This window comes from Polyergus mexicanus, unplaced genomic scaffold, assembly GCF_030449975.1.
Source record: "Polyergus mexicanus isolate NDT 795.1 unplaced genomic scaffold, iyPolMexi1.0 SCAF_7, whole genome shotgun sequence".
NCBI classification, from domain to species: Eukaryota; Metazoa; Arthropoda; class Insecta; order Hymenoptera; family Formicidae; genus Polyergus; species Polyergus mexicanus.
This window is the reverse complement of record NW_027223327.1, coordinates 3503653-3530875: the sequence shown is the minus strand read 5'-3', so window position 1 is coordinate 3530875 and position 27223 is coordinate 3503653. Positions and strand designations below refer to the sequence as shown.

At 34.3% G+C, this 27223-nt stretch overlaps 3 protein-coding genes across 5 annotated transcripts in view; 1 reads left to right on the top strand and 2 right to left on the bottom strand.

The window, feature by feature from the left end:
- LOC138935207 (WD repeat-containing protein 47) overlaps positions 1 to 21126 on the bottom strand; it is a 59567-nt gene extending 38441 nt beyond the window's left edge. The window contains exons 1-5 of one of the 3 annotated variants that reach the window (XM_070299648.1): positions 21115 to 21126; positions 20937 to 21022; positions 6240 to 6939; positions 5370 to 5973; positions 4715 to 5066 (exon numbers count right to left, since the gene is read on the bottom strand). In XM_070299648.1, the coding sequence (XP_070155749.1) occupies positions 4715 to 5066; positions 5370 to 5973; positions 6240 to 6939; positions 20937 to 21001 (1721 nt within the window). In that variant the 5' untranslated portion in view covers positions 21002 to 21022; positions 21115 to 21126. Of the gene's footprint in view, positions 1 to 4714; positions 5067 to 5369; positions 5974 to 6239; positions 6940 to 16428; positions 16554 to 20936; positions 21023 to 21114 lie in introns of those variants that run through there. The other 2 variants (XM_070299649.1, XM_070299650.1) reach the window with 2 other exon arrangements.
- On the top strand, positions 7631 to 11564 carry LOC138934880 (uncharacterized). Its single transcript, XM_070299030.1, has 6 exons — positions 7631 to 7738; positions 8132 to 8236; positions 8507 to 8899; positions 9239 to 9404; positions 9577 to 10199; positions 10836 to 11564. The coding sequence occupies exons 1-6, from the start codon at positions 7631 to 7633 to the stop codon at positions 11562 to 11564; spliced, it is 2124 nt and encodes a 707-aa protein (XP_070155131.1).
- A 5972-nt stretch (positions 21127 to 27098) lies between the features above and the next one.
- Positions 27099 to 27223, bottom strand: part of Hiw (MYC binding protein highwire) — a 175362-nt gene continuing 175237 nt past the window's right edge. The window contains 1 exon segment of the mRNA XM_070299067.1: positions 27099 to 27154. Within this exon segment, the coding sequence (XP_070155168.1) occupies positions 27099 to 27154 (56 nt within the window).

Genomic DNA, 27223 nt, shown 5'->3' with positions numbered 1-27223 from the left:
CGTCGAAATCAAGTCGCGAGGATCGAGGGGTCTCCCGCGTTAACTAAATCGGAATGCGCTTGGCGATCGAACTCTCTTGGCACCGCGAAACGGAAAAAAAGAAAAAAAAAGATAAGACGAATCCGACTTGACCGTTCGGGAATCCACGGAATTCGCGCTCGTTTTATTGCATTCGAGAAATACAAGCGGTATGTTGCACGGTTGCAATTACGGACGATACCGGACCGATACTGGCCGACTAGGCGACTCGACATGGAGTATCACGAGCTACAACGGCGGCGATGGCGGCGGCGGTGGCGACTAACTACGATTCCGCCTGGCAGCGGCATTAAACTCTGACTGAGCTCGTCCGAGTTCTGTCGGCTCCAGCTCCGCTCGTAATAACAAAGCCTATCAGGGCCCGCTTTGATTCGCGGTGGCTTGCACGCGCACGCGGTGCATTCACGGCGATCAGCTGACGCTGACAAGCGGCGCGGCGCAACCGCGAGAAGCGTAGAAAGTTTCACACAAGCTCTTTAAAGGAAGTTCGCAAACGCAAATGCGGAGATAGATGAAAAATAAGGGGGAAAAACGCGGTCCAGTATTTTCGCAGAGTAAATAGCGTGTCGATATTACTCGCTCCCTTTCGCACATTTTAATAAAAAATAGAAAGTTGAGGAAAAGAACATCGAGAACGATTATAGGTGAATGGTAATATGACGCAGGAGGTGTTACGATTAGATAACGAGATCGTGCAGGAAGTTCGATTTAAATACAGTCACTCAAGAACCGAATGTAATAATCTGCGTGATTCGTTAAATCTAACGAGTCGCGAAAAATATTATTTTGCATCGTTATATGACATATTAGACAAATTTCTTCAGACTTTGTTTAATTGATATTTAGCATCAGTATAAACGATGTAATAATATTTAAAATAATTACGCAAGAATAATTTCTATAATTAATTTTTAAAAGTATTTAAATTGTTGTTTTTATATTTCTGTTTAATCAATTTTAAAAAACTGTATAATAAAATAAATAATAAATATATAATAAATCTTCAAATATTAAGATATTTGAAATATCTATTGTACATTATTATATTCGAAAATCTTAAGATAAAATACATAAATGTATATTTTTTAAATGTAAGAGAGAAAATAAACATTAGCAGAACTTTTTTTATTAATTTATACTACTTTCGGTTGCATTGAATAACTTTCGAGAAAGAAGAGCACATACGATCGCGCGAACAATCGCTTTCGAGGAGGAACATCTGGCAGATGTTCCGCTTCAAGAGACAGAAGCTACGAGCGTCTCACAGTTATTTCTCGCAGTTGAAGTGATACACGCGAATTATATTCAATTTCACACAACAGCCTGCGAGTATCGCTACACTTTCTGCCTTATATCAGAAACAAACACGAATTCCAATGAATTTTCAAATAGCGTTGCTTGCGCAGTCTATACAATTGGCAAAGAAATTCTCCGTTCTGCTTTCTTAAAATCACGCGTAGGATTTTATATCGTCGATGCGCAAAATAATATTTTGGTGTCATTAAATAATAAATTCTTGATCCGTCTTTTTCTTTTTATGATCTTTTATTCGCTTGCAATCAACAAGTTTTCACTTGCTCCGGAATGTGTTACTGTGCATGCTTTTGTAAGTGTGCTTTTGTAATTTCTAATAACGCGATCGTGAATATATGTTCGCAAACTATGAGTATTGTTCCACATCGATGAGTTTATTTATTATATAAGTTTGCAGAGCGTTAAAAGAAATTAATTAATACAATTACATAATCGCACTTTCAATATAACACAATTAAAACTTATATAACAAATAAACTAACTCATCGCTGTGAAACGATGATTTTATTTAAGATAGATTTTTATTCATCTTTAACCCATAACACCTGGAGTATTCAATGTTAAACGAGGCTCTTTAATTCGAGAGAAGGAGAGAGACCGTATCGCGATTACTTCGTATTCCGATGATGTTTCAACAAAGCCTCGTTTGTTACCAATGACGGCCGCTCGCGCGTTCTAATTACGTGCTGCATCTCGCCGTATACGCGCAAGTAGGTGACTGCGAACCAAGAGTCTCACCGATGTGTCAAGAGTATCCGTCTCTTTGGCGTCATTCGATTTCATACATCGAACCAAGTAATTTCTCTTTTTGTTATAAAAATTCGACGTGTTACAGCTCCGTGAACAATCGACGGTAAAAGTATATGTTGCCTCAGCGATATTTCTGAATATGATAACGCTTAGTTGTGAGTAATGGATAGTGAAAATTAAATTATTACAAAAAACTGATATTAACAATTAATGTCATTCTTATATAATTGTGCGTGGATTTAAATTTTATAATCTATTTTATTTTCAAGCTTCTTTATAGATGTTCTAAAAGATATTTTTTTCATGCTGTTATTTAAATTCATTCAAGTAATTAAAATTAGAATTTCTTTAAATAATATTGCATATTTATTTTTAAGAATATTTATATTTTTGAAATTTTGTTTTACACTGGTTTAAATATTTTTTGAAGACTCATATTTTTTTTTAAGCGTAATACATATCTGTATTTTATATATTTTTAATTTGCTGACGTTAAATTAAGTAAAAATTTCTCCAATTTTCCACGTTACCAAATTTATCAAATAATTCGAAATAATTTCGAGAATTAGTTTACATAAAAACAAACATTACTTTCCAGCCGTATTGTATATTTCGAAAAAATATGTATTTTACAAATAGCTTTATATATACGTCATTGAAAACGGAACCCATCGTTCGATAAATCTAGCAAATCATCAAGAATAACCACGTTTGTTGAACTCGTCAAAGGATCAAGGGCTCCCATTTGGCCTCTATCTCGATCGCGAAACATAGCCATCTAAATACGCCGTATTTCGCTGCTAACGAAGTGCCTGGACACTTGAGGCTTCTTTGGACCAAGTTAATTTCTCGACTCATTCCTCGAAAACGTCAATGCGACTGCTAACCAGTCTCATTGGCGCGTTCGTAGAACTGTATTTTATTACTATATATAATGAAAAAAATACTATTTATTTAAAGACACGATTGAATAGTTAATACTTGGAAAACTTCTCGTAATGCACGAATATTCTAAGGTCTCTTTCAATTTAGCTAAAGACATCATAAATTGCAGATGAAAAACAACCGATAACGATTTTGCTACTAGAAATTATAAACATTGTAAACTAAAATTTTGATTTAAATTATATAAATAAAGTATAAGTTAAAATAATATAATTATTAATATGTAAATAATTATATTAATTCATATTTACTATATTTTACATCTGAAATTTTTATATCGTGTACATCGTATTTGATTTTAAATTAGAAGGACACGATTCTTTTTTTAATTCAAAGTTGTTTAATTTATATAAATGCAAATGTATATATATATATATATATATAAAATGTACGTAAATATTCAAATCAGGTCTAAGTATAAAATTTGCACGTTTTATGCATATTTTACAGAATACAGTCACGTGTATGAATGGGACAATGCAACCATAAATATGTATGGTGGAAGTATGCGCGTGAATCACAGATAGAGCGAGATCAATGGCGAAATTGTATAGGGTCATGATTTTATGCGGTATATATTTGTATGCATCCGGTATCCGGTTCGGGCACAATGTTAGCGGTCGATGCCAATGAACCGTGATCGAATTCTAATTTCGATTGTGACATCGATCTTTCGATGAATAATGTTCGCTTACTCGAAGGTTACCTCGATTGTGAAACAGCATATCAATGAAAATACGTTAGAATCATTTCATGAGATCAAAGCTTCAATGTTTGAGTTACATTATTTTAAAATAAAAATTTTGGGATCTCTAGATAATCAATTTTAAATAATTTGTTTAATTATTTCAAATATTTTAATAAATATGAAAGAAAGATATATTAGATGGAGATATTATATATAAATATTTTAATATTTATATAATAAATTTTTAAGGCAAGATTAATTCCTCATGACAAGACTTAATCAAGATTCTATTTAATAAAAAGTAAGACTGAAACGTAAGTTCTTGCTTCGAAAAACAGCATGAGAGATCGATACTAAACAGTTAAAATAATCAGTTTCCGATCAATCCTTGCATTAGGGTAACGCTATTTTGATCGACATTATGATCTAAATCTGTCTAAATCTGAACTACTATTGTTGTGGCATATGTTTTACCATAATAAACGCAACAAAGGCATTCGCTATCGCCATCTATTGGAGAATGCAATGTACTCCATCATCTTTTGATTGAATGCATTCAGTGCAACAGAGTTATTTCATAGATATAGAGATATAGACGATACTAATTGTACATACCATTGTATTAATGCGACGAGCATAATTAAATAATGTAAATATAATCCGCAATTTTCTAACGCAAAAAGTTTTCTGACACTTCAAACATACTGTACAATTTTTTAAACTGCATATTTTTTAATCCTTTATTAATTAGAAACAAATTTCTTTCTGGAAGTTTTTAAGAATTATAAATAGCAAACTTTCTCTTATTTAATTTTTTCCTTTCTTAAAGTTATTTTTTTTTTTTTGTATAAAAATTAATATTAAAATAATATTAAAATTCTACCTAAAATAATTGATTTTTCTTCATTTCATGTCTGCAATAACTTTGTTGCAATTTGCTAATAAAATATTAGAAATATAAAAATAATAATCACTCACCCTTCTCCTTGTAGTCTATTATCAGCTACTTGCATGGGTAACGGTGCCGATAGTTGCCTAACTAATTCGTCTCTCTCCCTTTCCTTTTGCTGAATGGTTTCCTGCAATCTCTGTTTCTGCTTCTGGTACTCCTTAAACAGCCCACCGTTATAACTTTGTTCGAGATGGTCGCCAGGAGCTACCACCGCTCTAACTGGGATCGCGGTCGGTTCTGTAATTTTGGTCGTGACTCCAGTAGGCTTCTCCGCCAAAGAATCTCTTCTGGAACTCCTGGCGGTCGAGAGCGCAGGCGATTCCCTGCCAGCCACTCTACGTTCTGGCGTGGATGTTACTGAAGGGTCCATTTCCACACCTGTTATTACGAAATGATTTTAAACTTTTAAGGTGTGATATGGAACTTTATTTAACAAAACAATTCGTTAATTGTGAAATTAAAAAAATTAATTAAAATAATAAATCAGAACTTTACAAATTTAAGATTTTTGCTATCAAATAATTATGATCAGAATTAAAAATCAGTAATTTTCTCAAAATTTTCTATAAGTAATATTCTAGTATATATATATATATATATATATATATATATATATATATATACGCAACTATAATTTAAAATGTTTAAAATGCTATAATATTATATACTTTATAATCTTACCATCGGGGCTTTTGGAGTGTCCTCTCGTCCTCGGTGGAGCTTTAGGTTGAATATTCGTCAGAGTCTCTTGTATCGAAGGTAACTGTTGGAACTCGGCGTAATTCGAGCTGAGGAAGACGTCACCCTCGTTCTCGAAGAGCCTATCGACGCTAGTATTCATCAGTTTGTTGTTCTTGAAGCCGGTCAGGTGGAAGCTAGCGAAGGACGATCTGGACATCGGATTCACGTCACCAATGGACAGCGCCATGAGCGCCGCGGATGGTATGGCCGTATTCTTAGATCCGGGACTTCTGGGCCCGAAACCGGCCTCTAGAGCCGGTACTAAACTACGAGACATCATGTCCGCGGCGGATCTCGGTCTGGTGAACGGCATAGCGCTGTGCGGAAAGGTTTTCGGTTTTATCGGCGTTATCAGCATATGCTCCGTCCACGAGGTCTCTAGAGAGGGTCTCTCTAGGCGCTCCACGTCGACGTTCAGAGTTCTTTGCGCGAAGGGTACAGCGAATGTTTCAGAGGGTATACTTTGAAGCCATGAGAGTAAACTTAAGTCCGAATCGCTAAAGCCTACAGACCCGTCCAGCAGCCTCGAGAAACTCATCTCTACCTGTAACATAATATACAGAAATAAAATAAAATTAAATGTATAAAATATATTAAAATGTATAAAACATTTCGAAAAAGAGAGTATCTGAAATAATCAGATTGTAATTATTGTATATAATCTACATCTATATATGGGGAAATAATTGTAACGTCAATGTAATTTCAGAATTGATTCTATTAAATTTCTACCAGATTCTTTTAATGATAGTATAATTCCAATAAGATACAATAAACTATAAAGATAAAAAATTACAAAATAAAAGTTACCTGTTCGCTCTCTTTCGACCCAGTAGCTTTTGCTTGGCAGTAATTAACGCAGGACTCATACAAGATGCCCTTGATAATAAGCTGAATAAGTCGATCGTTTTTCGCCGAGGTGATCGGATGCGCGGAGTCGATACTCTTCCTGTCGCCCGGTAGAAATTTCTCTACTAGAGGATGAACCTCGCGGAAACATTGCACCCTAGCGTTGCTGGGGTTCCAATCTTTGTACTGCAGATGATCCGTCAGTCGCGGTAAAGTAAGCAATAGACATAGACTGCTGTACTCTTCTTTGGAAGGCGCGACTTTTTCAAGATCATTCAACACCTTGACGACCTCTTCCACAGCGTTGTCGACACTGCCGTTGGTGCCGGCGGCGATGACGTTTGCTTCGGATTTGATGCATAGTAGCTCGACGTACTTGTGACGCAGGATCGAATACGTAAATTTCCTCATGTCGAAATCCGAGAGCGCCTCCAATGGTTGGATGAACTCGAGCACGTCGTCCCATTGTCCATCGAGGATTAGCTGGCGAAGAAAGAGTACGTCGTCGCTGTATTGGCCGTTTATCACGCCAGTCTCGCGCTCGAGTGAGAGCTGCGAGATGTGAAGATCACGGCTGTGGAGAAACTCCAAGGTCAATCGCACCACGTCCTCCTCGCGCAGTGTCAGGTGCGCTGCCGGCATCACGTACCGAATACGCAACCTAGACAATTTCCAGAGTAAATTGATACATGTTCTCGATGCCAGCCGCCAGGAATCGCGAAAGAGGCATCGATCTCCGTAAGAAAGTATCATTTATCGAGGGATAAATTATAGAGAAATTTTATAATTGGCCTTAATACCGAATCGCATAAAATTTTTCATTCGGAAAGTTTTATAAGAACGCTCATAATATAAATGCTTTCTGATAATCAAGCATATATGTATATCATGCTAAAGTGGCATAATTCTTTTACAAAGATATGCATATATTTCAGTTTTTGTTTCTATTTCAAATTTCACATTTGTGAAATCGCCTAAAGAGAATTAAAAAATTATATAACATTATTCTATAATTTCCAAAAATAATATTATATAGAATAATATAATATTATAATATAATATTATAATATTAATATTATAATTTATATATTATATAGTTAATATTATAATATTAATTATATATAATATACATATAAAAATTTTACACATAGAAAAAAAATAAAAATATGAACAAAGAATAAAAATTCTTATTCTATGAAAAAGATGAAATTATCACGAATATGTTATATCGAATAATTTGATGCCGTTAAATTATCTTAGAATTTTAGCTCGGTAGTTTATCCTTGATTTCAACTTACACATGTGATGGAAAAGACAAACAACGCGAAAACAATAATATAAATTTCTAAGAGATGCCTGTTATTCGAAGATATGGCTCCTACAATGAGAGAGAAGTCGAGATCAACGTCTCGGCATCCAGACACCCACTTCGCCACGCGACAATCAGGGCACGTCTACGGGTGCGCTGGCCCCAAAGTGCAACGAACTCTCGCGAGGAAGTGCATTTTCGCGCATTCCATACGTACATATTATTGCCGGATTTTGCAATCGCGTATTATAACGAACGGAAATCCGCGCGAATCAACCCGTACATCGATATGATGCTCATTAGTCTCATTCGCAAACCAATCATTAATCAGAAACGCTTGTCGACACGTTTATGATACGATGCATCTATTATATTTTAGTCAACTAGTAATGTACTATTCACATTAACGATTATTCAGATTGATTAACAATGCGTTCTTTTTTTTTTAATATTTGCTGGCGCTCATGTTTCCGCCTCGAACAGCTTTATTCATACAATGTGCAAACTAATCAAATTACAAAGAATATGAAATACATAATATCAGCAATTTCATTGGCTATTTACGCTTAGCGACAGACCAAGCTTCGTATTAGTCTCAGACAAACTGCAGCAAGAGGAACAAGAAATCGCGATGTTCACAAGTCAATTAGTAAGTGAATTTTCATTATATTTATTTTACGTGTTTATAAGACTTCGATTTCTAGAATTGGAACTCCAATAATTAAATCTCTCAATATTTAAATAATAAAAAAATTATGTAAAAATTATTTAGTGTATAATAAAATCATTACAATTAAATAATTCTGCGATAATATAGTCAACAAAACTGTAGATTATTTAAAAATAATTTAAAGAAGAAATTTTCACCGCCAAATATTTGTTCGAAAATAATTTGCACGAGTTTACTTAAACGTTACAGATTCTTACGGTGATAATTTCATCGGCAAAAATCATATTCGCCGACATTCTTGTTCAACCCAGTTACGAACATCAACGTAGTACTTATCCACAATATCAGCCTGTTTTGCATTATAAAGTGCCATTTGCGACCGAACATTATGCGAAACAATTACCAGCCCAACACTTGAACCAATATATTCCGCAAGTTCAGATAGTACAGCCCTATTATGTACCAGGAGTTTACCAAAACAAAGTTCGATCAAGTTTGGTAGGATATCCACACCATTCACTGCTTCATTATCCTTATAATCATTATATGACAAAAAAACCTACCAGCAAGTTGCATTACGTCAAATTAGGAGGCCATGAATATGTGCGGCCATCGGTGTTCATCGCCCATCCCAATCCTTTGGTAAATATTCATCATGTATAATTATTTATAGGAAAATAAAAATAATATTAAATCACGATATCGTAAAAAAATACAATTAATATTTTCATTTCTCATTAATTCAACATTTCGTATTAATATCATTTTAGTTTTGAGTTTTGATATTTTAAATCAATGTAATATTTTTAATAAAATTATGTAAGCTCAACTTATAAATTTTGTCAATAATTTATTTCTTTCTTGGAGCTCTAGTTTTATATAAATGTATAAAATCCAAATGCTAATAATTTTTATTGTATTTTGTATAAATAAATAAGTTTGCAATTTTTTGAATATTTCTTAAGTATAACATTTTTTCAGATAGCACACTACCGGCGTAAAAGATCAACCGATTTTACAAACGTCAAATCCACCGAACCCGCGATCGCTACACATGATGTGGCCCCGAAGTCGTCCCTAATCGATATCGAATATCCTACGGTCATCGACTCGCTGCTTTCGAAAAATAAATCTACCAGTACTAATGGTAAATATTTAACAAATAAAGTTACATCTCCACGAAATAATCTGACTCGCCGGTTATTTCAAAACTCTTGTAATCCAGTATAAAATGCGAACATAAACTAATGTGATATGTATATTAATCTATAAAATAATTTTTTTTTCCTAAACAAATAAAATAAACTATTCTATTATAGATAAACATGTGAAGAACCGTCAAAGCGATTTTACAACGAAATCGTTTTTATTCGGCTTGGATCCGAATAAGATGTACTCTAGATTTCGGACCAAAAATCTAGATGAAAGAGAGAACGAAAGAGAACATTGGGTTTCTAAACGTCAGGACGCCACTGTAATTACACCAGTCATTCTCACCCAGTTTACACCAGATTCTGTTAAAACAACGGTAACCGAACCGTCGCAACAAGCGGTGTCAATTTCCCAGGAAAAAGGAAAGAATCAAGAGCCATCTCGTACTAATTACGAAAATACAAATCTCACTCCTAATGTGCCTTCTACAGATCGGGAACAATCTTCGAGCCCGATAACTACATCCCAGATACAGTCGTCAGAAGAGGAATCGCGCGATGATTATATCAAATATTATACCAACTATGGCAACACATACGCGTACACTTTGCCAATGACATCAATAGCATATCAGCCAACAATACCATTCGCATCTAACAATAAGTATTGGCCAAATTATATAACATACAACGCCAACATATATCCAAGTAAGAAAACGAAATATCTGGATCAGCAGAATACATCCAATTATCCAATTATCCATCAAACATCCGATCAGAAATCTTCGCAGGTGAGAAAATTCTACGTAATATTGATCTAATTCATTTCATATTCTTAGAATTTTTTAATTTTTCTCCCATCTATAAAAATTTTATTAGTTATTAAATTATTGATAAAAATAATTTTTATGCAGATACTGTTAAAAATCTAGTTTTGATTCAATATAATTAATAAACAGTTCATAATTTATCTGTAATTTTGATTAAAAATGAATAGGATGTTCCTTTCTGATGTTTTCAGGATACATTAATTTCCTCTAAGATTATGTAAAAATCAAGATTAATGCTTTTGTCTAACATGATATAATAGCTTCTAAGATGTTTATAAAAATAATCAATCAAAAGAAAACTTTATTGATTGATTATTCTTATAAATATCTCAGAAGCTATTATAATATGTTAGACATTTATTAATAAATTTATTATCAAATTTTTGATGCATTTTCTGGCTTTTGAAAAAATGGAAATTTTTTAAAAATAGTTACCATCTTTTGGAAATAAATTATTCGTATTATTTTTTTTTGTGCAATATAATACTATACTCATATGTGGTTTGGAAGATATATAACATAATTTTCTTCAAGAAACAAAAAGAAATATCTTTACAAAAATAATAAGTAAGATACATTCCACATTTCTATTTGCAGGAAACTACAAATATCAGCGCAACCAATACAGCACAACCAAAACAAGAATTGTTTACATCAATACATCTCTGTGCAGGTGGTGTTCCGTGTCCGACAAATAACATAGAAATTAAAAAACCGTCTAGCGAGGCCGTACTAAGTATGCCTACAACAACTCCAACATCATATTATACCTTTACCCAGTACAGAAACAACGAGGAGCCTTCAAAAAGCGAGATAATCAGTGCGCCATATTCTGGCACATCGCAAGCTTTTTACACAATTCCGAATGATTACTATATGTATTATTATTCGAGCGATTATCTGAAAGACAATATGAATGATTATCTGGACAACTCAGTGATCGACTATCAAGACTATGACTATAACGACAAACCTACGTATCTGACAGATGGTTTCAATATTTACATGACAAAAAATTCCGCGTATTCAAGGAATATTCCATCATACAAAATTCCTCGCAACATGTTTCACGGAAATATCAATGCTCGAAATAATGTAGCCCCGATAACGTACGTCGTTTCCACTTCATCGAATATACCGCAAATGCAACTTTCAAGCGCATACTATTATCCGAAAAGAGCGAGAAAGACGTACGCTTTTTACGATCCTCAACATAACAATCATTATAAAAATTATAAGATTCGCCCAAATTCTCCAAACGTACCAAGAGTATTATGGCGCATGATCCCGTCACAGGTTTATTATTCGTCACCGGTTTATTCTTAGTAAGATATTGTTACAGATACGACGCCGTTATCTGATTCGTACCATATTACCTTGAAGCAACGAGTCGATTGACCATAATGATTTTTCATGATCTATTTATTATAATTACTCTATCATGCCGTGCACGTATAACTTTATTTAGATAGGCACACATGTTTCCCTTATCATATTCCGTCCACTCATTTTATCAGTATGAATAGACTTTTACGTATTATTTTTTAAATAAAGAATAAAATATTTTAATTCAATTTTCTAAGTCCTACATGTATAAATGTATTGAATTTTTAAATAAATGTATTTAAAAAGATCGCTTTCTTCTCTATATCTTCTTTGCTATATTTATTTGATATGCTGTAGAACTTATCGCATCATAAAAGATAGTCTTAATTAATATTTAGAATTATTAGCATTTAAAATATTAATTTTATTATAAAACTTTTAATCTTTATTAGGCTTTTAAATTCATTTTAAAATAAATTATTAAAACAAGTTATAAATGTGATGTAACAGCACATGTAATAATACAGTTAATAATAATGTTAATTGCAAAAATATGAATCTGAAATATCCCATATATCTTATCTATAGATAAGTTAATTAACAAGAGGATGTTTGCACGATTATTAAATGAAAGCCGTTTCATATTTCAACAATATCTGAATTTTATGTTCGAAATTATTTCATCACGATGTATAAGCCGAAAATACTTTCACCAGCAAATCTAACTTTGATTGTACCTGGTATAAATGTACGCAATGATGAAACGAAAATTCAATTTCAGACAATTTGCCGGGACAGTTAATTGATCTGAGCGCAGGTATCGAGGCGTCATCGTCCGTCTGCAAAATGAGCGCGCGCCCGCCGGAAAAGGAGGGCAAACACCGATTGAGAGCAATTTCTGATTCGCCCCCGGGGCGAAAGGCATCTCTCTGCGATGAAATGCAATTTCTTCAATTCCCGATAGGATATGCGAATGTTCATCCTTCATCATATCTGCCGGAAAAATACACATCGTACGATCTAAAACGCGTTGAAAAAGATCGTGTCGATCAAAGAGAGAATTATATTAATTATATTTTTCCGAATCGAGATTTTAATAACGGAGTATCCAAATTATCGCAGATAACGTAATACTGTGGATAAAATAAATAATAATTCGTATAGTTAATATTTTATACGAAATCAATCGATAGCAATCGCGATACTCATTGATCGAAACGCATCATTGATTGCTTCAAACGCACGCGTATGAGGCTGATGGCTGACAACAATGTAACAAGTCGTATAATAATGTGTCTCCATGTAACGAAGCACTGAGGCGTTTAAAATACGTTAAAAGTTATAAAATGAAACGTAAAAGATACCCATCTGTGTTTACAGCCATCTAATTTTATTGCCGTTGCCTGAATGTCATTATCGTGAAATATGTAAATTTCAGTCCTTAGTATATTGATTCGTGAAATTTTTTTTTCTTCATTTTAATTTGTTCAAAGCCCTTGTTTTAACGATGCATGAAAAAATTTTACTAATAGATTTAAAAAATGTAATAAAAAAATTGTGATTTTATTTGTGTACTACATATGACATATATTGGCGATATTGGATGTCGGAGGCAATTGATCGATTCGAAATTTACGAAAAAGTACATTGACCAGGCGGAAGTTACGAATTGTTGGCGTAAGCGTTCCACAACGTTTGGCGTAATAATGACCGGGAATCGACCATTAAACTCATAACAGGCGAATTAATCTGACTTAATTAGGCATTAATTATCCGGTCAACAAGAAACTTTAATTCTATGCCAAAATATATAATATAAGGCCAATTCACTTTATACTAGCTAATATAAATATAAATTTAACAAATTTTTATCGACGAGATTTAAGAATCCTTGAATTATCAACTATATGAAATTAAAAAAAAAGAGACAATATTGTTTTATAAAAATATAAACTCAGAAAAAGAATATAAAAAAATGTAATAAAATAGAATTTAAAATATATAAATCTCAATGGCTTATTATAATCCTTGAATGTTCAAAAAAATTTTATTTATGAATGAAGATTTCTGTACTTAGGTCTTCGAATCTTCTTCGATATTTCTTCCTTGTATTATTTGCTACAAGAATCTTTGAACTTTTATATTCTTCTCTCTTTAATAAATGAAGCGTATTGCAGTTTTTTCGAAGTATAATCCTAACTTCAATTCGCGGGAAAACTTTAAACACAAATAATGCCATTCGAGTGAATTTCCAAAGGAATACTCGTGAGTTACAATGACTCAAGCTCGCTGAATGCATTTTGTCGTCCCCAACTTCAACTTTAACATCTCCTTGACTCCTTGCCATCATCCCTGTTTCCCACGTCATTCGTTAACGTCAGCTTTCCAACATTCACATATCTATCTCTTGCGCGGGCGACAAGGAGCGTTCCGTTAATCTTAGAATACTAATATAATTGTAATGATCGCTATATTGCTTACTTTAAATACTCTCGACTAATTTTTTTAATTATTTTTATATATTATGTAACAAGAAAAAGATTAGAAAATTAGAAAAAGTTAAAATTAAACACAAAAAGTTAGGACAATTTTAAATTTTCTTCGGAGTTTTTCCTGTTAGTACTCTAGAGTTAATTTATGCCGCAGCCCTTGAGCAATCCAATATAACGGCGCATCCTGTCTTGCCTTTAGCGTAGGACAGAATTAATCGGGCATGCAAATGAGAGACGAGACGAGATATCGTTTTCGCGTGGGTCACCTTACTTTTCCACATGTATCGATTACTCTAGTTCACTGCATAATAAAAGTTTATAAAAACTATAGATATAAAGTCTCTGATTTCTTATTCATTTTAATAAATTGACATTTATAAATAATATTAAATTATTGCGTCAATTGTATCATACGTTTCATATTAACATTATTGGTTCAAAACGTACACGATTTAAAAAAAAAAAAAAAAAAGTTTATAACTCGCGGCTACTCCAACAATAGCTTTTTAAATAAGAGGTTTGAAGATATTAATTATATGTATAATAATACATAAATCATAAACTAAATTAGATAAATTTCCCCATTAAATTTACATCATTAAAAGCGCGACAAAATATCCAGCGAATCTCTTATTTTTTTTACCACATAATTTTGCACGCATCTTTTAGATGCGCAGATTAGCATATAATAAATCAGTCATATTTTTAATTAAATACTAAACCTTAAAACATTATTTTTTATAAAGTAAAAGAAAAAATATGACTTTTATATTACAATACTAACGCAAACAGGATTTTTTTGAGGGAAAACCGGAACTCGCGATTTGATGGAAACCACGCGCTCAAGAATTTACATTGCCTACGGAAAAAAAAAACTGGAGAATACTGTCGCATAGTGCCTATCTCCGTGGGTAAATCAAGCTTCGAATACCGGTACCGGTCTTACGGGGTCAAAGCTGACCCGCTGAATACCTCCATTACGGGACAGCTAATAGTTCCTTTGCACGGTACTCACCGCGAAGATAGTCCCTTCTGGAAGTCTTGCTTCCGGTTAATGAAAAAGGAAAAACGAAAAGCTTATTCAAGTGTGTTTGCCCTTTTCGCTATCGCAGGTTCGACGTACTATACTACCGAATCTTTAACACCGTATTATTGCAAAAATTAATATTAACGTGCGCGAATACTTGCTAAATTAAATCTGTCAACGTCAATTCCTGGCTAGATTAAATTTCTCAATTCTAAGTGCGCGTCTCTAAATTAAATCTATCAATTAAGTCTCATTTAATTTTGTCGACACCGAGTATTCAACTAAATTCAGAGAATTCATATTTCGTTTATAACATATATATGCGATGAGTTAAAAAATTCACAGTGTTTTCGCATTCTTGCAAAATTACAAGCAGTCGCAATAAACGTCACATACGTAGAATGATTACTAATAATTATAATAAAAGCGTCATTAATAATGTCGCTTCTTCGCACGAAACTAAATCTTGCCATGTATCACACGATGACTCATCTCGGTGCGTTTTAGTCTCGTGTGCAGAAACGAAATTACTGACGATGCTCTTCTCTTATAGATAATCACTGGTGGCGTATGTTGCTATTATATGTGAAACGTCTCTAGAGCTATTAGAGGACGGAAAATACGCGCGATATAACAAAGAAGACATAATAGAAGAAAGAAAATTAACCATTTCAGGCGATCGGACGACCACATCATTATCCGATAAGCCTTAAAGAAAATACAGAGAAAAAGTGAAATTGGACCATAAAGATCTTTCGCTATCGATACCTATACATCGTATCGATAATATCTATATAAGTCAAGCTATTTAAAATACCCATGCAAATTATAAATGAGCAAAATCGAAAAAAAAAAAAAAAAATTATAAGAGGCTATTAGAATTATCAACAAAAACATTATGATTCAGACTGGAAAGATTACATCGCTGCATGAATCACTTTATGATTCGGACTAGATTTTTGTCTTCGACACAAAAAATATTATAAATAATAATAAAGAAAACAGAAGATATTTAAAAAACAAGAAACATTATATAAATAATACATAATACAGTGTATTTTGTCAAAGTCAAGATAACAGCTTTGACATAAATTATCTTTCAAGATAAAATCTTTGATAATTACTTCATTAAATTGGAATTAAAAATTGATAAAAGTTGAATGAAAGATTAAAATCAAAATTACTAGAATATAAAAATATTTAATGTGTCCATAAAAATACTTATCACTCATCACAAACACTAACAGAGATATTTGTTATAGGTATTACATTTATATTACGTCGTGGACGTAATTTACAAATAATTATTGAACATATATTATATACGAACAAATAATATATTTACTTTTTTTGGACCGTGCGTTTATACGTGGTGGACATTCATGCGAAATAAAAGCAAGTCAAGAATTCCGTAGCATATCACACACGCGCACAATGCGAATCTTTAGGAAAGGATGCAAAAATAAAATTAACGGAGCACGTGACGTACGAGTGACGTCTCGCGACGCACTGACTCGGCTTCGGTTAGGCGTCTCGACGCCGCTGCGACGGCGCCGGAAGTGACACCCTCGCGATTACGTACCGCGAACAAGAGCAGCGCGCATCAGGATCGCATGTGCAAAAGTGACCGTGCAAGAAAATCGATCACGAGGGGGTCCCGGGTGAGTAACCTCATCGACGTCATCACGCGAGAAAGAATGATAATATCATTGGTGAAGATTTGAATTAGAGAATTATAAATTGCCATTAAATATTGTATGTAAAAATCAAGGTGTAAACAAAAAAAATTACTGTCTAATGCAAGAAGTGGAATGGGAAATTTTGATTAACAATTCACACCGTAGCGTTTAAATTCTATCGAGCGAGAATTTTTTCTCGGTATTTTTATTTATACTTTGGTAACATCTAAGTTAATTGAATCAGTTTAAGTACGAGTAACTGAAGAAAATGATACGTGAATTGTTTCAGCAGTAATGTGACTGTGTTTGGATCCAGTTAAATATATTGTAATTATACTCGAAGACAGGTCGTTCTCTCCAATTAAACATAATTATATTCGGAGACGAGTCGATCGCGACAAGAAGTTTTCCAACATCGAACATTAACGGCATCAACGCAAGAAATTTTAACCAGTAACTACTCGATAAATCTTGCGAACCCGATCGTCAAGAAGTACCAGTCCCATATAACCTTTCCATGATCTTCACCTACGCACCCACCTTCTTCAGGAATACCTGCGGGCAGGTCGACTTCCGCGTCTAAGAAACGAATCTCATTGCCGAAGGCTGGTATTTACCCGTACGCGGTTTTTGCGGAATCGCGACGATAAAGAAACGGCAAACGAAGCGAATAACGGCAAATCCGCAAAGGCCCAACGAAATCTCGCGAGCGTATCGGGCAAAAAAAGAAAAAAAAAGAAAAATCGGTGGCGAGAAAGAACGTAGCTGCAATTAGCAGCAAATTAATAATATTGCTGTTCGTGCACAGCACATATTAATTGAATAAAATATTATATTATATGCTGAAATGGACGTTATGTATATGATGTGTGTATATATATATATATATGTTGAAATTAATTTAATATTCTGATATATAGCGTTTCGAAATAAAATTCGAATCCCAAAGGCTAAAAATCAAGAGAAATTTATATTGTATATGTATGCTAGAAATAATGAATAATGATATTATCCGATTTATATCTTTTAATATCTTTTATTATATTATATTTTCATCTGTATATCTTTTTTTCTTTCATAAATTGACATTTTATATTCATAATATAAATAAAAAATCCTTAAAAAAAATTTATGTACTAAGTAATACTAAGAAATATTCATATAATTAACGAATAACAATCTTTAGCATGTGAATTTATAAAAATAAATACACTTATGTATTTTCAGATAACATTATCTTTATGAAAAATTTTTTAAAAAATTAAGATTTATTAAGCTTTTTAGTGTTAAAAATTAATATTAAATTTTCATTATGCTTTTATGGAGTAAAATCAGTCTGTTTAAGTATAGAAAGTAGGTTGTCGAGATTAAATTAAGCATCGAGTTAAACGTTCTTAAACGCAAACTTCGCTCGTGCGCCTCGACGAATGTCTCGAGCGAAGGATATAAGAATGGACTTGACGAAGTCGGCGCAACGCGACGTGTTCTGGAGCAATGTCCGTTCCGGGCTACGTATTCTCCTTAATTGAGCGTGCACTAAGCCCTCTTTCCTTCGTCGTTTTCTTCGGCATGGGTGCCGGGAGATGGTTCCCTACATATAGTCACGCCTTAATTGAACGTGCGCCCACTACGAGAGAGTCAGATATTTCTTTTCGCATCTTCCTCGACATCCCTTCCTAATGTTCGTCCCGACATTAAATTTGTGCTCACGTACGAGCGTAATAAATTGAAGACGTACACTTTCGAAAATGGTATTTCTGGCGGTTTTAAAACGGAAGAGCAACCGCGAAGAATCCGATTAACTCCACGTAATTCAGTTAAAATATCAATTCCGATTTTGTCGCATTACGAAAGCGCGAAAGATTGAAGCGATCTTAATAAGTGTATTTCTATAGTTTTTCTTATGACGTCAGAGGTGAGAAAAAATATATACGAATAATTCTTGCATTTGACACTCGCACCAAAATTATTTTTCACCAATAAAATCGATATCCTGTACAATAAAACCATTTATAAAATATAATAAATATATTATGATGAAAAAGAAAATAGATGATTCGAAATAATATGAAATCAACAACAATATTAATATTCCACTTAAAGTAATATTAATTATTTTCTATAAAAATTGACAAAAATTTAGGAGATTAAGATTCTATTAAATCATTATTTAATATAAGTATACACAAATTCATTTTAATTAAAAAAAAAAGTAATTAAATAATAGATTCTTATAAAGGTGAGGCTTATTTTAGACAATTTATAATTTGCGATAGAATTCACAAGATAAAAATCTATCTATAATTTTATACATATATTAATATATGTATGTATTCTGATATATGTATTTTATAATTCTTCAGATGTGGATTACATAAAATTATAAACAGGATTTTGTCCCGAAAAATTTTATCATAAATTATAAATCTTCAACAATTATTCACAATACACTATCGTATGAAAAGAATTTTATGCAGTGTCAAGTTCAAGGTATTCTATAAAATACGTACTATTTTAGCACGAACAATCGATGCGCGACCTTAAGCTCTCAGACTTATAATCATCGCAAAACATTCATTTATCACTTTTCGTCACGATCGTCACATAATCAGTACAATCTGGTTAAAGCAGCGAGTCTTGTTAAGAATTGTCTCTTTAATATAGTCACGCAATTGTAATTAAATAATTAAATATGACTTTTCCATTAAAAAATGATTCAGATATCATTTTCGACGCAATTCATACAGTTTACGATGATGACATGATATGAGTCTGTAATCAGCACATATCAGCACAAATATTGTCAAAGAGGCATCGTGTGTATCGTGTAATCTCGGAGTACACCTGTTTATCAGTGATTCATCGCCGCGGGTCTTCATCCTGAATTTTTTATAAGCCGCAAGATCGAATCGAGTCGGCTGGCTAAATAATTCGCGATTTTCTCTCTTTTTTTTTTAGTATTACTTGATACCCACCAAAAATGATTGACATAATTCGATATTCACGCGCAAACGAGGATTTACTCGTAAATATATTAAATACTCTAGTATATGTAATACTAGAAATACGCACGCATAATATATAACAGCTTAAATAAAGTTTGAATATATATAACTATTGCACGTTCAGATTCATATTTATCATTGATTTTAACATTTATATTACAAAATTGTATCAAACTTTCAAAGAGTTTCTATTAAATTAATGCAATAGATTGATCATCTACTTAATATTATATACTAGGTCTTTCTATAAAATTCTTACTCACTTTTTTGATATACAAAACTGTTGATACATTTCTGTTTTTTAACATTAAAAAATAAATATTAAATTGATATTAAATATCTGATAATCTATATCACGTTCGCGCGCGCGAAATAATCAATTTTAACACATATATTATTCAATTAAAATAAAATTACTTTATTCCTACAATATCATTTGCGATGCACCTTTCACCGAAGACCAGAGAGAATTCGTTGAACGATCGAGGTCAAGTTGTCCGATGTCCGACTGCGTGATACGTCGTCACGATCAGAGAGCTAAATGTGCTTTAGATCCGCCGATCGCGTTTCGGCATGAACGACACGGGGCGTTCGATCTCTCATCGAGAGGAGAAACGATCTGGGAGGATTTCACCGACCCAAAAAGCGACAGCTATTCTGGCGTCGCGCGAATTCTTTCCTTCCGCGCGATACGTTCTTTTTTCCTTTCTACGAATGTTCTTACGATCGATGGCAAACTCTCCTTAGAACGCGCGATGAATCGGAACAGATCGCTCGCGTTTTTTATTCCCTAACGCAAAAAATAATGGATCGGAAACCGCTCGAAAAATAAGATGCCGCGCATTATTACGGGAATCATACGGAACTCGACTCAACGCGAAGCCGTTTGGAGTAATTTACGTGCAGCCAATGCGTATCGCGGGACCTGAATGTGTAACGGCTCCAAATTTATTACCGTTGCCCGTTGTTCTGACAAAATTCGCGTAATTGTAATGTCTCCAAGGCCACTATCATCCCTCAATTATTAAGACATTATTTTCGACATACCTCATTAACATACATATAATAGCGCGTGTCAAATTTAAATACCCATAGTAATTAATGAAATGTAATTATTAGAAACACGGAGAGAAAAACTTTTACATAATGTAATAGTTTTATGTTCGTACCTTCCTAATGTATCCTTCGAGAAATCCTCAATCGAAGCAACCGCCGATGATGCTACGATGATCATGATAAGACTCGTATCCCATATCTCATGACAAAAAAATTTTATAGATTTTTAACGCGTATCTAAAAAATAAGATCACTCCGCTAATAGTTTAACTCACCGCATGAAACACTCACAATACATTTGCATTTGATGGTTCTCTTCAAAAACAGTTTTTTTTTCCACTCAAATTATCCGGTTTGAAAAATTATCTCTATCTCGAAAGAATCACCGAAGATCTCGCTCACTAAATTAAGCGAGATTAAAGCGAGAGAAAATGTCAATAACGAAAGTCATCGATCGTGAATCACCTATTAAGCTTCTCTTCAAGATCTCTCAACATTCGTCGAGTCCTCGCGATCCTAGGTCAGTTATGATCTAAGATCGATTTTCTCAAAACACGAACACCGAGCCGGTAGTAGACGCATTTGATTAACACGCGCCGCGAACGACCGGCGAACGAGGAATCCGACGATGCACTCGGCGATGCACCGCATAATGCAAAAGCACGCAGTCACGTACATACCGGCAATTAGACACGCGATGAGAATTGTTCCTTCTGAATTCAAATCGCACGACACGCCGCGTTTCGCGATCGTATCGAACTATCTCAGTTGTGTATCAATTAAATCAATTCCTTCGGTGCACCTGGTACACGCGTTTCACTTTTATCCCGAGTCAAATATTATTCGCGCGCGATGCCATAAGCGTCGGATGTAACGACGCGACAGATCGTCGACGTCGAAATGTATTCAGAGCGTCTCGTTGTCGGCCGGTTATGGTTCCGACGAGAAGCGGACGGCGAGTGCACGCGAGATCGCGAAGTGCCAGTCGATCCGCTGCGCCGCGATGTCGAGGAGAAGAGGAAGAAGGGTACGACTGAAGGTGCCTCGCGCCGGTTCCGAGGCACATTCACCTTGCCGGTGCCTCCACGCATTTGTGCGCACGTGTAAGAAGCGGCTTTCGATGCGTACATACGCATAAATGCATATAACGAACCCGTCGTGCATACCGTCGTACCCGATTTACTCTCTCACGCGAATGATCAACGAGTTTTTCCAATCGGGAAATCCAGAAACACCCTTACTTCCACAATCTTGATCTTGACGATCCTCTTACGTCACGCAGACGTTACTTCGTCTCGTATTGTTACAACGCGCTGCAGGAACCGCTCGTCTGTTAAAGCCAAAATCAATACCGAGTCTTTGTTTTTATCTATCATAAAAAAAAAAAAATCATTCGACCTTAATTCATTTATGTAGGATAAAGATTTCCTCGAAATTTAAATATTCAAAATATATTTAATGTTATTTAATATATACTGTGATAAAATTTTTATAAAAATGAGAGAAAAAAGTCTAATTATAAACTGGCACATCAAGAAAAATCACAGATAAAAAGTTAGAACTCTTAGCGCGTCTCATTTCATACGTCAATGAGCAATAAATGAGGAAGCCCTTTGTTAGGAATTCGGGATCGGCAAAATTGCCATTGAAAGGAAAGAGACTTTTTGTTTTCGGTAACTCTCGGAAGAGAGATTGCTGGAAGAAATCGCTTACGTCAATGCTCGAAAAACGAACGGAAGAAACATGCACGAATTTTAGATGGCCTCCAATTACTTAAACCGATTACAATGCCGTTAATCGCGCTAATGAGAACGCTCTTTGACGGAACTTAACGCGTTTGAAATACACTGTACGCACATCGTGGTCACACTCTGAATACGAGGAAACGTGATATTTAAATATCGCGAGCCGCTCTGCAGGATAATTACGAACAAGAAAATTCGCGTGAAAGGAATATCCTGCTGCAAAAACGTCTCGTCGTAAATAACATAGATTCACAATAGAACAGAATATTGGCGAGTTTCTATTCCGCATCTACATTAAATTAATTGTTAAGATTAGATTACTCAATAAAAATTGTTTAATAAACTGAATATAAAACGGATGATGTATTTAAATGCTTCACATAAAAAAAAAAAATCCGGTTTATAAATCTCGTACATTAGCAAGAATAAAAATTTGACGTATATAAATTTTCAATATACAATATGTATGTATAATCATTTTGGAATCATATAAAATTCTAGACTTTTTATTTATAAAACCACAACGTGTAAAATAATTGCATCTTATGCGTTTTCATAAATTGTTCTTTTCTTTTCTGTCTACAAATGTGAAAAATTATTTATAACACTTTATCCGCCTAATGGATCATTTATCAATCGATCAATTCCATCAACTGGATCTTCAAAAAAGAAAAGGCGGGCGCGAAATCCGCTCCTATTTATCTAATTAATTCATCTCACGTACTCATTGATATATCGGCAAGTTCGACATGTTTTCAACTTTCTACCACAACAGCGGATAAAAAAAAGGAAAACCGAACTCTGGAGAAAATGTAAAATTTACAGACTTCGCGCTTTCAAATGCACGCGCATAAAGATTGTATATACTTACATACACGATGCAGCTTCGATGCAATAATTTGCATATGAAATACAATTGTTAATTAGCGCCAATGCTGAATAAGAAACGAGAACTACTGATTCGAGCTAATTTAGAACAGCGCAAGGACATCAACGACAAATACAGATATATAGATACGAAGGTTGTACTCATTTCTGTTAACACATTAGCATATTGCATATCTCAATATAAATAATATATTAATTAAATTGTAGACAATTATTATAAGACTAATATATATTTTAGTATAATATTAATTTTAAATTATATAAAAATATATATATTTTATAATAATGTATATACTCTATCAGCAAAAATTTTAAAAGGTCAATGCACTTCATTACACATGTATATATATAATTTAAAAATGAAATAAAAATTATATAACCATTTATATAATATATAAACAGATACATGTATGTATAAATATGCTTGATTCGTGCATCTCATAACCAGTCTATAATATAGCGATAATGTTTCGCATGCAAATAGTACTGCTGCGAAAGCAATATGTTTTTCGATTCAAATGTGTTTTGCGTGTCAATACCGTTGCCTAAATTATCAGACAACCTACCATTGGCAATAATCGCGAGATGTGTTTGTGATTGCAACGTATGTGTACGTATGAGGTAAAAATAACGGTACGGGGTGATCTCTCATCACCGAAACTGGTTCCCGGAATACTCCAACGATGTTTCGATTCAGAGACAGTTCATATGGCGTTAAAACAATCGCGAGATACCACCAACGCTCGTGGAACATCTCTGTTTTTTTTTTAAATGTAAATAGAACATCCTGTATAATTCAGATCGACTTTTCTGCGACAGGTAACTTATTTCAAAGACACATGGTAAGTGCGTTCTCGTATTCATATAGTCGAAAAATAGATTCGTATGCATCTACCTCTTCGTCCAGATGAATGACAGGCGCGTGTTCGACGATGCATCGCGTGCTACTCACGTGTCGGAAACCAGTTTCGTGTCAAACGCGATAGTTGTTGAAAAGATTCTCGAGGAAGGAGCCTCTATCGTTATAGTAAATCTCATAATTATTCGTATTATTCGAGTACCATCCAACGTGTCCGATTACTAGCTTCCTGAGAAATTTTGAATTTAATTATAAATTCCATTTCGATAACAAAATTTAATTCCATTTATGAAGCAGCAGAAATCGTTGTTGATTTAACGATATCGCTATTATGTAGAAGTTGTAGAGAGAGAGAGAGAGAGAGAAAGAGAGCGCACGCTGTTCCTTGTTAATATTTAATGCCAGGCGAACAAAAACCGTAATATAAACATTCCATTTCGTCCATGGAAATCTTGATCGCGATACGCAGTCGGACCACAAGTAAAATCGATTTGAATCTCGAGACGGCGCCTGATTTTACCGTTTTACCCGTTCGTTTGCACCGAGCGTTAAATGACAGAGAGGATAAAACTTTCGCAAGACTCATCGCGCGATTCTTCAAAGTCTCATCGAGATACAGCGAATTAATATTAATTATGTTTAGCCATGCGGAATATCATTATTTGGCAATAGGTATGCACATAAAAATACTTCAGATGTCCACGTCTTTGGTATTCGTATTTCGTTACTTTAGAGATTCAAAGCACGTTTCGCTCGAAAATTCCTTATATATATTTTTCCATCTCTTTTTTGAAATAAATATTATTTTTATTTATCAACTATGCAAACTCTATTAATAATTTATTTTCCTTGTGTCAGATACCAATAATAATAAATTTTATAGATAAAAATTATAATTGGAAAAAGATATATAAAAGTTATATATTAAGTATATTTACTCCACAAATTATATGAGAAAAATTGATTCTAGTTACGCAGAATATTAAAAAATAACTTTTGTCGGAAATATAGTATATAAAAATATATAGTTATGCCACGACTGTTACAATTATATATTCAGGAAGCGAGCAATTAAATAAAATGAAAGGATCAAGGCAGAGCTGGCATGTTGTCGTCGGGAGGAGTCATAAATAAGCGACGTATCGTGAGCGACTGACAACGACTGACAGCTCGCCTTGTACAATATGTCAAAAGCGTTATTAAGGGAATGTTATGAATGAACTAGTACAATGCCACTCACAGAAAACAAGGATGAAATGATATGTCGCGCGCATCCTCCGAAATGACAGAACGCTCCCGGGGAAGTGAGGTTAAGGGACCATCCGTCGCAAGGGAAGATACGGCGCGAAGTGATCGCCGCGTGTCAAGCGATCGGAAGTTCACGCCGTTTTCGGCGACACGTTCAGATCGATTCGGGTCCTCCTATTTTTTTCGTAACCGTTTTCTTACCGCGCGGCAAACTTCAGACATCTCTCGCGCGATTCTCGACCCATCGGATTCGCGCGAGCGACGACGAAACGCGCGTGTAATTTCGCTCTCAATTGAAGCGGCGCCAGGCCGCAATTGGCTGCAATTCACGATAAAAATAAACGCTTTGCCCCCGGTTGACAGCGGTCGCATACAGCGGGGTGGCACGAACGCGCGCTAGGAGCTTTCATCCTCGGGCAAGACTCGGTGCCGTCGTCGCGCGCGTGATAAACTCATATCTGCCGCCGACGGGCGTGCGACGCGCGTCGCGCGTCTTGTCAATTATGTAACTATTGTTGTACAGCGCGTAAATAAAGGCTACTTACCGCTGATCGAGGCGAAAAACGTCAGGATCGCGCGCGCACACACACACACACGTCACGTCACGTTACGTTCTGCCGAGACTGCTTATGGCGAACCGCCGCGCGATGGCGCTTGCGTACCGTCGCCATCTTGGATCAATCGTCGGGCGTCGGGGGATAAATGCGCGCGAATTCTCATTTCTCTGTACGAAATGTGTAATAGAAGATGCAATACATAAGACGCGGTATGTAAAACGATCTTTTCGTATTAAAGTTGTTCGAATGTTTGAGTTTGTAATGTCACGCTAAATTAAATGACGTCGGTGATAATTATTATTCATTATATTTTGTCGCATCCGCGGTAAGATTTTTAATTTCTCGAATATGTAATCTCTTATTATATCAAGAACCTGAGCACAAAGTTTGTCGTAACCGTCATTGACAAAATCGCAAAAATAAATGGGAAATATAATTCAATGTACAATTATGTTCAACATACAGTAGATGACAGCATTCAATCAAGATAAAAAGAGCCAAAATTCCTTTATCCTGATCAATCATCGGTCAAACACTTTTGTAATGTTTAGTCAACTGCAGTCTTAATCTGAAATATTTTAACTTTTACTTCATCATCTATGTAATAAGTCTAGATACATATTATTTTTTTAACGCTATCTAATTCTGATTGATGTTTAGTTGCAAGTGTTATGAAATGAAACTACTTATTTGATTCTTTACCATTTATAATTCTTATAAGTTTATTATAATTTGTATATATAAATGTAATCTTTTATGCTATTCTTATTTAGAACACAAAAACTGATACACATGATACATGCATCTTGCAACGTGATTGTGTGTCGGATAAGTCATTGGCGAAATATAAAATACGGCGAGATCATATATGAATAAATAGTGCATAATTGGAACGTATCGATGAAACAGTATCCTTCATTTAATTTTTATAAGCTTAAGAATATAAATAATAATAACTGACACGCACGCAATATAATATCATTCACACACAACATTTATATATGTATGATGATACAATACAGCGGTACTATTATCTGTGCATTTAAAATATGCAATAAAAGATATTATATGCGCGCTAGTACTCTGCGTTGATACCACTGCTT

Coding starts and splice junctions, on each gene's coding strand:
- LOC138934880 (XM_070299030.1), top strand. CDS start 7,631: ATGCCTGTTATTCGAAGATATGGCTCCTACAATGAGAGAGAAGTCGAG. Junction 8,900..9,238: donor TCGCCCATCCCAATCCTTTG/GTAAATATTCAT, acceptor ACATTTTTTCAG/ATAGCACACTACCGGCGTAA. Junction 9,405..9,576: donor TAAATCTACCAGTACTAATG/GTAAATATTTAA, acceptor ATTCTATTATAG/ATAAACATGTGAAGAACCGT.